Source organism: Phascolarctos cinereus, unplaced genomic scaffold, assembly GCF_003287225.1.
Source record: "Phascolarctos cinereus isolate Bilbo 61053 unplaced genomic scaffold, phaCin_HiC Scaffold_4;HRSCAF=312, whole genome shotgun sequence".
NCBI classification, from domain to species: domain Eukaryota; kingdom Metazoa; phylum Chordata; class Mammalia; order Diprotodontia; family Phascolarctidae; genus Phascolarctos; species Phascolarctos cinereus.
The window spans coordinates 341,496,749-341,512,723 of record NW_027555847.1 but is presented as its reverse complement, the minus strand read 5'-3'; the positions used below and the strand labels follow the sequence as shown (position 1 = coordinate 341,512,723).

The following is a 15,975-nucleotide window of genomic DNA, read 5'->3' as shown; positions in this document are numbered from 1 at the left end:
TTCTTAATCAGTCCATACAAGTCTTCAAAGGGCTCAATTCTGAATGACAGATATCAACACAAGTAATAGTTAATGTGTACTTTTTTTAAAATTTCATAACTAACTTACTGGCTTTAAAATTCATACAGAATTAAGAATGAATCAACAAAAATGTACTTGAATTGATCTGTGGTAAGAAAGAACTCTGAAGCTTCTGAACATATATAACACATTAACTATTTATATTATCTTTGTTGAAAAAAATTAATTGACCCTTCATGCCCCAGGAATTGAAGGACATGTATTTTTACTACATATATGTTTTCCAGAGTTATGTGATTATACCTGGTTGGAAGTTAAGTATTAAAAGCACAAAGGCCACTGAACTCTCAAGACTGACTGAGATGTTTATTGCAACTTCAAATTTCTTTGCTCCTTGGTTTCATATTCCATGACAACAGAGTAGAAAATAACTATACTGGGGCCCCTGTTCCAACTTTACCAATACCTATGTCATTACTGATCTTCTAGAAAGAGGTATAACTAAGAGGGAAGCAGAGGCACACACCTGTAAGCAGACACAAAATTAGCTTGGTAGTAGAACATGCTTACTTCTCCTGTCACTCCCTAAATATAAATCCTGTCATTGTTCCTCCCAACCCCTCTTATTCCCAAAGACCCCCCAACCCCAGACTTTTTCCTTGCTGCCTCATTGGGATGCTATAAAAGAACCTGCCTTTGGCCAAATATCATGACCTTGCCGAATTGAATTAAACTTACATTTAAATAGCATTTTTAAGTTTACAAATATTTCCCTGCTCACAACCCTGTAAGTTGGGTAGTATCATAACTGCTTAAAAGATGAGAAAAGTGAAGTTCTGAGAAGTTACTATGACTTTACAACAGTCAAAATGCCTAATAAGAGTTAGAAATGAAGTCCAGCTCTGTCTACTTTATCATAGTGCCTCAGAAAGATCAAAAAGGCTCAAAAATAGAGGAAAAAACCATACAATCATAGTAAATGGAGCAATTTTTAGAGCTCTAAATATTCCTTCAGGAAAAATTAGTCCTTTTTTGTCCAAAAACATTCTTTGTTTCTTTTCCAAGATGCTGTTTCTTCTTCATAAAGCTCCTAAAAATAAAAACATAATTTTTAAAATATAGCATTTTCCTCACAATAAGTGTAAAAGTTCTGAATAAAATAGTCAAACTAAGTCTCCTTCTATTTAAAACTCTACTCTTTCATATGAACCTATAAATTTGAATTTTTTTTTAAAAAGCTATGACTTAAATTCTTCAGCATCCATTGAAATTCTACTCTGGTACCTCCTTATAACAAATAATGTGAACGGGAATTAACTATGCCAAAGAATGAGTTCTAACAGTTCCTACCATGCTGGAAAGGCCTGAAGTATGTATTAAGTGACAATCTGCGTCTGTTGTCTAACATTTAGTCCACTTAAATTCCCAAGGATGCTTTTCCACACAGTTGGCCATGGCAATTCAAGATGATCATTTCCTAAGATGTAGAGACACAGATTCCTAGGTAGGTTAGAAGGGTACCCAAACCTACAACATCACAACCTAAATTATTTTTCTCAAAATATAAGAGTTTTCCCTATTAATGGTCAGATTATCAGTCTAAGGTATGATGGATTTGGATTTAAATTCTGACTCGGCCATTTATTTTCTGTGTGTTTGGTCAAATCCCCTTATCTCTCTAGGCTTCATTTAGTAGGCCATATATTAAATGAAGGAGTTAAACTAGGTGAACTCTAAAATCCTTTCCAGATCTAAATCTGTTAACCCTTTGTCTCACTCAGTTAAATAATGGATATTTGCTGTACAGCTCTACACTCCTCTCTACTTCTGTTCTCACAATACAAACCTTAATTATTCTACAGTTTAGTTGAGGAATATGGGGGTAACACTCTTTCTGTTCACCAAGTCCTCCCTGGAAGTGGTATACATGCAGGGGGAAAAAGTGAGCCAGTCTCAATGGGATTAGGTCCCTATTCCCTTTCCAGACCAAAATTATAATCATTTTCTATGCAAAACCATGGTATATGCCAACAACCTGACTAGAACTTTTTTTCCTATCAGTTTATTAAAGAACTGGTTTTTGGAAGCTTATGTTTCTACCTTACCTATCTATCCCTGACAGCAGCCTTAAACAAAAGGGCTCCTCCTCCTGTCACATCACTCTTTTTGGTCTTATAATAATCATTTACGTCTTTTCAAAGATGCTTAGTCAAAATGGCAGTTGGTTTTCATCTAAGCACTGACCCAAAGCTTAACCCATCTGCAAAGACAGAATACTACTTGCCAAGAAAAAGAATCCTTTTCACTCTTGACTAAATGAGTCCTAAATGGAGATTACAATAGAGGGAGACTCCTATTACAGTACTCAAGAGTAGAGAGCTACAGGTGAACTTGTAAGGGACTGTTACTGGCTTTCCAGGCTAATGATAACAGCTCACACTTTCATAGCACTTGACTACTTACAAAATGGGGCTATATATCCTATATATGAGACTAAAAGGTTACATAACTTACTCAAGATCACATAGCTAGTAAAAAAGCAGAGAAAAGGCTTGAACCCTTACCTTCTGTCTCCAAATACATTATACTTTTAGTATACTATACTGCCTAGGCAGCCATCTAATCCTCCCCATGCATTTTTTTAAAAACATTCTGTCTTTTTTTCCAATATTATTACCCCTTCCCAAGCACTCCACTACCTATATTTTCGAGAAACATCATTTGCTTAGATTTAGATTCCACTGATAATTTAATATCAACCTCAAAATCCTGTTTAGGTTAAAATTCATTTTCTACACTCTGGTGGCCCAACTATAATCATTTAATAACAGAAACAGCACTTTTGTCTTTGGAAATTCTCTATTTGCTTACAGTACCTAAGACATAAGAGGTAATTAATGATGTTTGTTATTTGTTGAATTGAGTAAAACTATTCTATCAAGATGTATCGTCTCTACTGAGATATAGAGGAAAAAAGGATATGAACATTTTACTTTCCTGTCTAGTTCTCCCATAGGCTCAGGAAAAAAACAAAACAAAACAACAAAACACCACCCCCCCCAAATCCCTAATACAGCTGGAATAAGGACTATAACCTACCCAGAAGGTCAAAGGACAGGAAATGCTCATGGAGAGGGCTAAAAGCCCTTTTAAGACTAAGTAATACTTAGCTAGTCACCTACTGCAACATTTAAAAGTAAAATATATGTTCAGAGAAATAATCTTGTTTCTCTTGGTATTGTTAAGTACCAAGGATTTCCTTAAAAAATGATCAAAGTAAATTAACAGAGACCAAGTCTTTCCCGCCCCCCCCAACTCTACAAAAACAAAAACAAAAAACCTAAATTAAAGACTTTCTGAAAGTATAAGTTGACAATCTGAATTGGTAGGGAACTGGTTGCCAATAATCTGTCTTCTTATCTATTTTGATAGTGGCCTTACTATTGTTAAAATGCTTTTTTTGTGAACAGTAGTCTTTTCATCTTTGTTTTGATACTTTTTTCCCACTTAGTGCTATTATCTACTCAAAACTGCAACATATGTATTTTAATGAGTTTTAAAAGTAACTCTACTTAAAAAACAAACAAAAACTTTTATTTAATACAATGGAGGAGGGGGAAGGTTTAGGGAATATTTAGAACAACTCCAATTTCTCCTTAAGAAAAAAAAAATTTGGAATCAGAAAAGGAAAATGTTATATGAGGTGTTTTTAAGTCTCAGTGTCTATGATGTGGCCAAAGCCCAGATTTCATGTTAATGGAGAAAATTTAAAAAAAAATTTTAATTAGGTAATTTTTAATTCAATGTATATTGAGTATCTAAATACTTCTATAGGGAATACAAGGTCATTTTTAAGTTCTAAATATTGTTAGCTCAATTCAACACAAAGTCAATCAGTCAAATAATTTATTGAGGGCTAGTATATGATTCAATTAGGTCTTCTGCAGAGAAGCACCACGGAGCAGAAAGTGACTTAAAAGCTACTACTTCCTGGCTCCGAAGCCAAGAAGGCCTGGTTTCACTCCTGCCTCTGACATATACTAACCATTTAACCTCTTGGTCCAGGCAACACTTCCAGACCATAAATTTCAGAGAAGGTGCCAATTTGCATTGGGAGAGAGAGTTCCCTATGACAATGAAATCACAGGTCTAGTCCCCATTAGCATATATTTCAGGTATCACAGGGGATACAATAAAAGGCTCTTGTCCTCAAGGGACATAAATTCTTCAAATTAAAAGATGTCAAGAAAATGAGTTCAAAGGAGATTAATTTGAGTCTGAGTGATCAGGGAAAAAGTATGAAAATGAAAGATAGTGTCAAGAGGGGATAACATACCAGGCAAGGGAACATATAGCTAGTAAAACAAAAGCATGTTCGAGGAATAGTGTATAGACTAGACCGGCTAGAAAAGAATTCACAAGGGAAGTAACAGAATGTAAGGTTGAAAAGGTAGACTGGGAATAAAATGTGGAGAACCTTGAATGCCAGCATAAGAATTACTATCTATTTTAGGGTTTATAAATAAGAGAGGGACAAGACATGATGGGATCAACGTTTTAGGAAGCTAACTGCAACAGATCAGCCCTAAGGTGATAAGGATTCCTTAGCATATATAATGCTACAAAATTCATGAGTAAAATGCTTTTATATATTCCTGAGTGTACATAAATATATTCAAATGATAGTCAGATATCAAGTTTTTTACCTTTTTCCAAATTGGAACTTTAGCTTTTAATGTATCAATAATATATTTCACAGCTTCAAGGGATGCAGCCCTGTGTGCTGAAGACACAGCAATGACCACACTTGCTTCTGTTACTGGAACTAAGCTGAAATAAGAGGAAGGGGGAAAATGTTTTAAAATAAATTTGATCAATTTTTATTTTAAGTAATAAGGATGATCTGCCAGGCACAACTTATAACTAGAGTTTGCTATCAGAATATCATATGGTTCTTAAATATAGTGTTGAAACTATATTCCATACCAGAATCGTATCCAAATGGGAAAACAGAAGTTGAGGCGATTTGTTGCTAGGCATCTATCCCATCTTTTAGAGAAAGGAAAGAATTATATTGTACACCTGGGTACATCATGTTGCACATTCTAGGGTACATCTGAGTAGAGAAAGTCTTTTCTACCTAATATCCACTGTACATTGTACCCCCTAATAACCACAGACCCCATTTCAAAAACTCCATTTCTCTCTTTTTTCCCCCCAGTTCCTTTGACCTCCTTATCATTTCTCTCAGTTGTATAAGAATACAAACTAAATTAAATGTCTGCCAGTCACTTCACTTTAAGTAAAATAGCTGACATGATAAGCAGGATCCATAATAAAAAAGTACAATATGACTCCTCAAAAAAAGAAAAGAAAAGAAAAGAAAAAAGTCTGAAGGTACTGGTCCATTAGAATCATAGGTCATGGACAATTGAGAATTTTCAAGAATTTTAAGTATGTCCTATAGCCATATCTTTGCTAATTCCTACTACTATCCAACATAGAACAATAGTGTTATTGATGCTAAGGCATACTATGCGTAGAAAGCACTGGAATAAATTATGCTGATGAATTTAGTGTTTGGCAAAAAAGAGAAAAAGAAAAAAAGCTCAAAAAGGAAGCCAAAGGTGAAATACCACAACTATCCTCAAATTTTTACTACATAAACATATATATATGTATATATATATATATATATATACATATATATGTATATATATATATGCATATATATACATATATATGTATATATATACATATATATACATATATATACATATATGTATATATATATACATATATATACATATGTGTATATATATATATATATATATGTGTATATATATATATATATATATATATATATATATATATATATATATATATATATATATATATATCTTCCTCCATTGACAGCGCTCAGTTGAAGCATTATTGTGTCAAATATTCCACATTATGATCAACACAAGTTTTAAAACAGCAGCAAATGGCACTGAAATTTGCAAAGATATAAATCGGCTTACCCAAGCCGATGGTACACAGCTATATGTTTGACTGGCCACAGCTGTCTAACAGCACCACATATTTTTCTGACTTCAGCTTCTGCCATTGGCACATATGCTTCGTATTCTAAGCTAACAACTTTTTTCCCTTCAAAGTTATTTCTTGTAGTCCCTAAAATAGAACAAAAAATTTAATTGGTAACAAATCACATATTTCCTTAAAAATACAAATATTATGTATAAAAAGAAAAATCTTTTTCTCTGCAGAATAACTTAATCAGTCCAATATTAATTTCAAAGCTTTCCAGAACCTATGTAATAATTGTAATTGACTATCTGTAGACCCAGATTTAAGGAAAAAACTAAACATAGAATCATTATCATAGAGTCTTCCAAACTACACAAAATTATTTCACTCAGTAAATGAAACAGTGTTCCTCTTATGGCACCACTAGGTGATATTCAACACTTAAAAGAAAATAATGTAAGTTGCTGTATTGTTTCTAAAATAGGAGAATTTTTTTCAACATTAAAAGAAAAATAAAAAGATTCTAAGTAATGACAGTACATTTTTTTCCTGATCCTTATATATCAGAATTTGAGTTGGTGTTTTTTGGAACTTACTAAAATACCAAATAAAATATTAAGCAAATAAGTTCCTTAACATTATATTTGCCAGAACATTTAGTAGTAAATTTTGAAAATTTTGACTGAGAATTTACATTTCAGCTGAACAGAAGCAGAATGATCAGATAATCAGATTGTTCCTGTGCTACTTAGAAAAGTGTGAAAAATTAAAACTCACCCACGAACAGAGACACAGCTCCACAAACAGGAGAAATCACCAACTGTGAGACTTCTTCTACTGAGAGCTTCTCAGCAGTAAATTTGATTACATCTTTAGGTTTGTCTTCAATTGCACTCATGGGTTCCCTAGAAACAAAATATTTCCAGAATTCACTAAACATTATCACTAATTTTTCCTTCCCTTAGAAGTATCAGAAGATGAAAAACAAAAACAAGTGAGATATTAGATGATAAAGTAGAAACGGTTGGACATTGAGGTTGGAAGTCCCTACCTCTCAGGCTAACTGTGCATAATGCATTTACTAATGCAGTAAGTTATGTTTTGGGAGAGACAGTCTTTAATTTACACTCATGTAGGGCACAGCAGGAACAATTACACGTCTGGTATGATGACAATAACAGAACTGTTTTATATTTACATCACGCTTTGCTGTTTACAAAGTGCTTTCTTTACAGTAACTTTGTGAGGTATTATTATCCTCATTTTACAGTTGGGGAAACTGAAGCTCAGAGCAGTGATATGACTTGCTCAAGGCCACAAAACTGAACTCTGAGTTGAGGCTCAAGACTCGGAAGGACAGGAATCCTTCCCTAGCTACAATCTTAGTCTTCAAGGACCTTAAATTTCAATTTGGCCCTGACGACAGTGTTTTCCCTACAGGTCCTCTAGCCTCTGGAAGGACAAACAAATCAGCTCTGATGATTCACTTCCTCCCACTCCACAATTTCTCTAACTGCCATACTCTCACCTGCCAAGGTGAGGGCCACTTATATCTGGCAAATGCAATCTTTTTACGCACACCCTGACCCTGAAGTCTACTGTCTCCATCCTTCCTTCCTTCCTCTCCTCCACTGGGGTTGCTCTTGTACTCAATCCCAAAGGGTTTTAGCTGCAGCAGTGAGAAGGGGAGAAGAAGCTGATAATTATAATACGAGTCATGACCACAACTTGTGCCATATCCTGGCCATATATTTAGGGAAAGAAAAGTTTCTTCCATACTATTACTCTTCACCAAAGCAAAGGCCTAGAAGATATAGGCAAGCACAGCTACAGTCAATTCACCACCAGTCTTTCCACCTCTTTTTCTTTTAAAGAACCATAATTAGTGAGCAAACTTTGTCCTGGAAACTTTAAAATACAGCTCATTTTCCACAGCTATAATTTATGTTCCTTAAGTGGCCCACACCACTGCAAGAATCATTTATGGCTAGTTTTGAGATTATGCGACACAAGTTCAGAAATTATGTTTTTAAAACTTTGGAAATGAAATGAATACACATGTATGAGATATTCATCCAGAGAAGGCAAACAATGCTACATATATGCAAATATACAGACATATGTATGCATATGCATATGTGTATGTATGTATTTTATATAAGTATCACATTTGAAGGCACTTGTTTAAATGTAAAGAAAATAAAATGTTCTAAACTTTAAGATGAATAACATAAATCATGTCACATTCTTCCTGTCTACAGTAGGCCAAGGCTGGGACACATTAAATGATCACCTTATACTACACACAATTAATGTCAGATTTCAGTTGAATAGTTTACAAAGATGACATGGCCCTGGTGGGCCAGGGTGGTGCTACCTGAGGCACTGCTTACCAAGTCCATACAAAAGAAACGAATGTTATGCCCCTCATAAAGTATAACATTTTCCCATTCTAGCAGTGAAGTACTTCTTTGTTCATTAGAGACTTTGATTAAGATTCTTGTGCATGTGAATGAAACATAGAACCAAAACAGGAAGCAGTGTGGTATAACAGAAAGAGCAATGAGTCTATCAGAGTCAGAGGATCTGGGTTCAAATTATACCTCTTTTGACTTTTACCTACATGACCTTGAGCAAATCACTTAATTTCCCTGGGTCTCAAGCTTCCTTATCTGTAAAGTGAGGCAATCAGACCAGAAGCCCTCTGAAATCCCTTCCTGTTCTAGAAATTCTCAGGGGTGGAGAACTTACAGCCTCAAGGCCATATGTAGCCTTCTAGTTCCTTGGGTACAGCCTTTTGACTGAGTCCAAGTTTTAATTCAGTCAAAGGGCCACACTTGAGGACCTGGAGGGCCACATGTGGCCTTGAGGTTACAGGTTCCCCACCCCTATGATTATATAATGCATGAATGCTTCAGATTTACATTAATATGGCATCTGAGAATACACACACACACACACACACACACACACAAACCGGCAAACACAAGACAACTGCTGACAAGTTTTCTAATATATTTTTCTTCTACATGACACTGGTAACAAGTGGAAACCATACATACCTCAACAGCCCAGAGTTACTATCCTCCACTAATGGGGGGGATAACTGCAATTTCGTCACCTGGCTGTAGGAACAGGAGTTGATCTCCAAGCTGGACATATTCCTGACGAACAGCAAATATCACCTGATCTCTTATATCAGCTAACCTGAAGAAAAAAGAAAAGCCAAACCATCATTTTAAAGAAGCTATCAAAGTTGTGATAAATAAATAAATAAAACAACACTGAAATTTCATTCTTCTCAAAATCCAAAATATGAAAACTCAATCTAGAGTAAATATATTTTATTATTCCATAAACAAAGGCAAGAAGCACATAGAAAAATGGAAGAAAAAGAAACAAACAAGAATTGAGCCATTCATGACAGAGGAAGAGAAAAAGTAAAAAGAAAAAATGAAATGAAACTACACAGTAAACAATGTACATTACTCTACATATTACTCTCCCTCTGTATGGGCTAAATTCGCTTTAAGAAAGAACTCAGAGAAAAAGGCAAATCTCTTGCTCAAAATCAATTTTTTCCCCCTTTTCTATCCCCTGTGGAAACAGAATACTTTATCCCTGCATTCTATAACTTTTGTGTACTGACGACACTATAAGTCAAGATTTAAATCTACTTATGTTGAACTTTTTTTTACTGATATATTTAGGGGAATATAATTTGGCATAGACTATCCCAGGCTGTTATAATGGAATTCTGTTGTACCCTCAAATGATAATTAAATGCTATTAAAGGTATAAATTGCCATTTTTGTTGGGTGTCATTCCGAAGCTTATCAAGCAAGCTTTCAACTCATGTTTTCAGTAAAAAAGATCTGGCCTTTTTGGTCCAACAGTTAAGCCCTTTCACTGCTCTCCTCACTTAACCAAAAAAGATGACATTAGATTCTTAATAAACCAGTAGCTAAATGATCAAGACAGTATTTACTGTAAAGTGTCTTTTTCTTTTCTGCATCTGTGATTTCATCTTCCAGTGTTGCAGGTCAGTGATTCATCTATACCTTACACTCTTAAACAGTTTCTTGGGGCACTGACTTGCCCATCATCACACATGTGTGAGAGACAGATCTTCCTGACTCCAAGACCAGGCCCCTAATGAATATGCTACTCTGCCTTCATCTGTGTCATTAAAAAATAGGTGCTGAAGATGACATATACTAGGCCATAGGAAAGGAGGATTTCCTAGCACCTCTTCCATAGGAGCTGGCTTCTGGGCAGGGTCAAAGGTGTTTCCACAGGATCAGGCACATGAATGGCCTCTTTTTTTTAGCTTCATGAACAGACAGGCAAACTCAAAATAGCAAGTGGTTAAGTTCAACCCCAGGTTATTCATTTAGTCTGACTCTAAATAAAGGTAGATACATGTTCATGTTACAAGTCTGTGTATTCTCTCCTGAAAGCTATTAATCACTGCTAAAACTATCATGTTAAATATGGTACCATATTATGTATACATTAAAATATCTACATTAAAAGTCTATATATTAAAGATTAAAACTATATTACAGAATAAGTACACAAATAATTTATAAAAGTGTCAAAACCTGAAGAAACAAAATAATGTAAAAAGTAAAATCCAGCAGCAAATTTTATTTTTCAATGTCCGTTTTGTTTTGTTTTGTTTTGTTTTGTTTTTAGTGAGGCAATTGGGGTTAAGTGACTTGCCCAGGGTCACACAGCTAGTAAGTGTCAAGTGTCTGGTCTGAGACCAGATTTGAACTCCGGTCCTCCTGACTCCAGGCCCAGTGTTCTATCTACCTCACCACCAAGCTGCCCCTTCAATGTCTTTAAATTCCTGACATTTCAACTTTAAAATTTTCAAGTTTGAAAAGTGGTCAAACTTGTAAAAAAATTTCAGAACAAGATTTGTTGCAATTAATACAGATTAGAGGATTTGGAGCACATAAGGACTGTCTAATTAAAACATCACATTTTATAGATGAGAAAACTGAGGCCATAGGAGGTAATTCAAGTTGTCTAAAATTACACTAGCAAAAAGCAGCAAAGCTAGCATTCAAACCCATTTCTCCTGACTCCAAATTCAGTTTTATTTCCACCATACCACATTAATTCCTATGTCTGCCCTGAAAAAAAAAACCTGAAAACTGATGCATTAAAACAAAAAACTATCAGTAAAAACCAAACCAACTTAGTGTATACTATTTCTCACATCATGTTTGCAGATACTTAAATCCAGACGTTTAAATTCACTCACTTTTTTAGCTGTCAATTTTACACATTTTGTATGAAACAGGACTGTGGGAACATGTTGTATGAACTGGAAATATTGGGAAATAACTGAATCCAGAATTTTTTAGAGATGAGGACCAATGATACTATTTAAGATCAGTTTACTGACTAGGATTGAAGTCCACAAGGTGTCCCTCTCTCCCTTATACAGAAAATCATGGTCCTGCTCTAGGATGATGTCAGCTAACCTGCCTACATAAAAAAGAAAAAAAAAAGAGAGAGAACTTGCAATATACCATACAGTCAAATGAATAAATAGTAACAAAAAGTAGCCTTATGACCAACAGAAATATGGGCAAGAACAGGAAAAAATGACTATAAGATCAGGAACAAAGATTACTTAATTCATCCCTGCCAGGAAAAAGTAGTTGTGCCAACTGGTGATATGACCACACAGAATTATGCCATGGGAATGTACAGAGATCCTCTAGTCCAAGTGCTTCATTTCAGAGAAAAGTAAACTAAAGTCTAGAGAGGTTAAGTGACTTGCCAAAGGTCATACGGCTAATTTGGCACAAGCTCAATACTCTCTGACCCCTGGTACTCCTAGTGCTCTTTCTAGTATGCCACAATGCCCTCTTTATTCTCTGGCAGCTATAAGAACCATATGTCTCCCCAGAAGAAAATGACGTGCTGGGTGAGGCCAGTCTACTCTGCTAACACTGAATGAGCTCTCAACAATCATCAGTCAGGACTGCTCTTCCTCCGGAAATGGAGAGATGGCACCTAGGACCACACCTTACAAAAAGACCCCCCCACCCTCACCAACCCAATATATTCCACAAATGTTAAACTACCTAGGATGTAGACTTTCAATCTCTTCCCACAGCTTCAGAGACTTTATTTGTCGTGGCACAGAAATGGTCTCAGAACGAACACCTGCTAATTCAGCACTTCTTGCAAAATACAGCACAGTAACCTATAGAGAGCAAGAGGAAAAAGGTCATCAATAACTTGCCAGTCTTATTTTTCCTCCCAAGTAGAAGAGAAAAACAAACAAACAAAAAAACTTTATAATTTTAGGAAAAGTCCTTCAGGACAATAATACAGCTTAATCCATTTATTTGTCAGATGATGACACTGAAGCTTAAAAAGTGCCCAAAGTCACATGTAAATAATGCCATGAACAGACCTTAGGTTTCCTGATTTTCCAGTTCAGTGCCCTTTCCCAAGATACCATAAACACTCAAAGTTTGAATTACTGTACCTTGCAAGAATACAATTTTAATTACCTAGGCACAATGCTTTGCAAACAATAAATATTTAATAAATGTTTGTTGAAGTGAACAGAAGAATTTTATATATTAAAAATGGACATATAAAATTGTCAATAAATCAATAAATTCAGACCTTGAGAAATTAATGAAATTCTTAGTTATTTCAAAGAAAAATCTTCAAGTTTCCAAATTCAAACTCCACTAGAATATAAAGTTTCCTTAGGTCTATCTTCAAACTTTGAGATATATTTTATCAGCCATTTTAACTCTAGCAAAATAACTCACAATCTTAGACGTGCTTTCATTTTTGCATCAGTCAGGTATAAGAACTTTGATAAGTCAATTTTTAAAAAATTATACCTGACAAACTAAGTGAAAATTTTTGTACATCATCGTGAAATAACTTATAGATGAATTATTTTAACAAAAAGGGCCTCAGTTTCCTCATCTATAAAATGAGGGGGTTGGACTGGATGATCTCTAAGGTTTCTTCATATGATTCAAGTCCTATGGTCCTATAACCCAGTTGCTGAAGATTATGTTACATAACATATGAAGTAATACTAACATTAACAAAAGCAGGTAGAAGCAGGGACTGAAATTATAATGAGGACTTGAAACACAGGATAGACAGGTTAACTAATTCCCAGGCTTACTAAGAAACTCTGGCAACCCAGAATTCAAAGGCATTTCAAGGAAGTTAAATAATGCTCCAAAAAGCAAGACAAAACATTAACTACCATACAATCATCAGTTCTAGTTACTGAAATAAATTCATCACTGGACAATTTTGCACACATGTAGTCTATTTCTTTTAGGGAACACATGATTCCTTCCATTTTTTAAAATTCAAATACTGTTTCAAACATCTGCAACAAAAGTTACAATTTTACTGATCACTTTGTAACATTAAAAAGGAGTTGGTATTCTTATTGAAGCCAAAAGCCAGGGTTGTACTCAGGAGCTGGGGGAGTAAAATAAAAATTAGGGTGAGGCCAGTTAAGGTTCAGTTCAACCTGACACAAGCCTGGTTCCAAACCAACAAAGTAAACTTTAACCTGACTGCACAAAACTGAGGGCTGCAAGGGAGTAGGGTTGCTTTTTAAATATATTTCCCTCTCAATAAGCCCAGGCACTGTCTGTCACAGAAGCCCCAGACAACTAAGGTCAGATGCCAGGATCACAGCTCTAGGAGGTGGAAGGGACCTCAGAGGCCATCCTTTTGCAGATGAGGAAACTGAGTCCTAGGGAGGCTAAGTCATTTGCCCAAGGTCACACATGCAGCATCAGAGGCAGGGCTTGAAATTAGGTCATCTAACTCAAGACAGTAGTGAAAACTTGAAAAAAAAATTAAATTTAAATAGGTCATCCTAGTTAATGCATTCTTATCATTTCTTTTTCTAATAATTTAATTTTTATTTTATTTTTTCTCAATTACATATAGACAAAAATTGTTAACACTTAAAAAAAACTGAGTTCCACATTCTCTCTTTCCCTTCTCTGCCCCATCTTGAGAAAGCAAAATAATTTGATAAAGATTATACATGGGAGGGGGAGCAGCTAGGTGGCTCAGTGGATAGAGCACTGGCCCTAGAGTCAGAAGGACCTGAGTTCAAATGTGACCTCAGACACATGACACTCACTAGCTGTGTGACTCTGGGCAAGTCACTTAACCCCAATTGCCTCACCAAAAAAAAAAATTATTCATGTATAGTCATACACAACATTCCCCCATTAGCCATGTTGCAAAAGAAAACAGCTTCCCCTCCCCCGGAGTAGTTAAAAAAAAGTATGCTTTGGTCTATTCAGACTCCATCAGTTCTTTCTTTGGAGGTGGATAGCATTTTTCATCTTGAGTCCTTTAGGAATAGTCTTGAATCATTCTACTGCTAAGAATAGCTAAATCATTCACAGTTGATCATCATACAATATTGCTGTTACTGTATACAACGTTTTAGTTCTGCTCATTTTACTCCTATCATTTCTTTAGACAAGATTTTCTTGTTGGGGGGGTGGAGGGTCGTAAAAGAAGGCAGAGGTCTAGCCCAATTGGTGTGGGAATGACCGTGTGACCGGTGACTCATTGGTTTACTCTATCAACATTTATTAATCGCCTACTGTGTGCCAAGCACTTTGCTAAGCAGTGCGGATATAAAAAGAGGCAAAAGGCAGTCCCTGCCCTCAAAGAGCTTAAAATCTAATCGGGGAGAGACAATGTGTAAACAAATATATTCAAAGCAAGCTACGTAATAAATCAATCAATATTTAGTAAGTGCCAGACACCGTACTAAGCGCCGGAGACACAAGGCCCCTGCCCTCAAGGGGCTTACAATCTAATGGAGACAACGTGCAACTACATACCAAGAAGCTACATACAGGACAACTAGGACATAATAAAGGCAAGGACGCACTCCATTTTCTGGACTTGTGGATCTGGAGCTGGGAAGGGCCCCGCGGTCATACCCAGCCCAAACCCCTCATTTTCCAGACGGGGAAACTGAGGCGCAACGAGCTGAAGCGACAAGCCTGAGGTCCCACAGCCGGCGGTCCTCACCTGGCTCTGCTGCACCATCCCGCCCCAGGGGCCCTTGACTCCGGACACCAGCCACCGACCTGCCACCTCCCTACCGGACCGACCAGGAGGCGGAGGAGGAGAAAGTGCAGGAGGAGGCGGGACAGCGCCGACCAACAGCTCAGGCCAGAAAGCAAGCGCCCCCGCTCCCCTGGGCAAGAGTAGCCGGGCATGCGCAGACGCCAGCTGGAGGGAGCTACATAGTCAAGGCCCGGGCGTGTGGCCCCGCCCTCTTCCTCTCGGCCGAACTCCCGGGCTGCGACATCGCGAGAGCTTCCGCGCTTCGGCTATATCGGGAGAATAGGGTCGTGGCGTCATTTAAAAGCGCCCGAGGTGGGCGTCGCACGTAATTCATCTGGAAAAGTTCAAGGGGATCGTTGGTCCGCTTTGGGGCTTCTGTGTCCTCTCTCCGCATGGTCGGCTTTGAGAGGGGACGCGCAGGTTCTTTATTGGGGAAAACCGTCCTTGGCTGCGGGTGATCCTGCCAAGGCAGAGGTGTGGCCAGGAGCCCGCACAGCCCACCTCCCCGCCCCGAAAACGTGCTTCCCCGGCGCTGCCGAGAGCTCTCCACCCCCGGCAGGGTCAAACCCCCCCACTGTTTCCTGCGCCTTTTTTCCCCTCTTCTGCAGCCTTGTAGACGCCTCCCTCACAACCCAAATAAGCGTTATTTAATTCTACGTTGTCCCTATTTATGCAGTATTTGCCACCCCCTCCACACCTGGGCTTTCGCGTTTCCAGTGCCCAGCCGCTCACCTCAGTAGGTCAAGAACTAAAAATGTTTATTGGGAGCTGAGGATAGATGGAAACTAAGCAGCCCCTGACCTC

General features: G+C 37.1%; 1 protein-coding gene across 1 annotated transcript; it reads right to left on the bottom strand.

The window, feature by feature from the left end:
* Window positions 1-366: 366 nt before the first annotated feature.
* MOCS2 (molybdenum cofactor synthesis 2) lies at window positions 367-12,247 on the bottom strand. Its single transcript, XM_020996905.2, has 6 exons — window positions 12,159-12,247; window positions 9,114-9,258; window positions 6,829-6,956; window positions 6,045-6,195; window positions 4,728-4,851; window positions 367-1,111 (listed from the first exon to the last, which is right to left on the bottom strand). The coding sequence occupies exons 2-6, from the start codon at window positions 9,209-9,211 to the stop codon at window positions 1,043-1,045; spliced, it is 570 nt and encodes a 189-aa protein (XP_020852564.1). The 5' UTR covers window positions 9,212-9,258; window positions 12,159-12,247; the 3' UTR covers window positions 367-1,042.
* Between the last annotated feature and the right edge of the window lie 3,728 nt (window positions 12,248-15,975).

Coding starts and splice junctions, on each gene's coding strand:
- MOCS2 (XM_020996905.2), bottom strand. CDS start 9,211: ATGTCCAGCTTGGAGATCAACTCCTGTTCCTACAGCCAGGTGACGAAA. Junction 4,852..6,044: donor GCTGTGTACCATCGGCTTGG/GTAAGCCGATTT, acceptor CTCTTATTTCAG/CTTAGTTCCAGTAACAGAAG. Junction 1,112..4,727: donor AAGTTCCAATTTGGAAAAAG/GTAAAAAACTTG, acceptor TTTTATTTTTAG/GAGCTTTATGAAGAAGAAAC.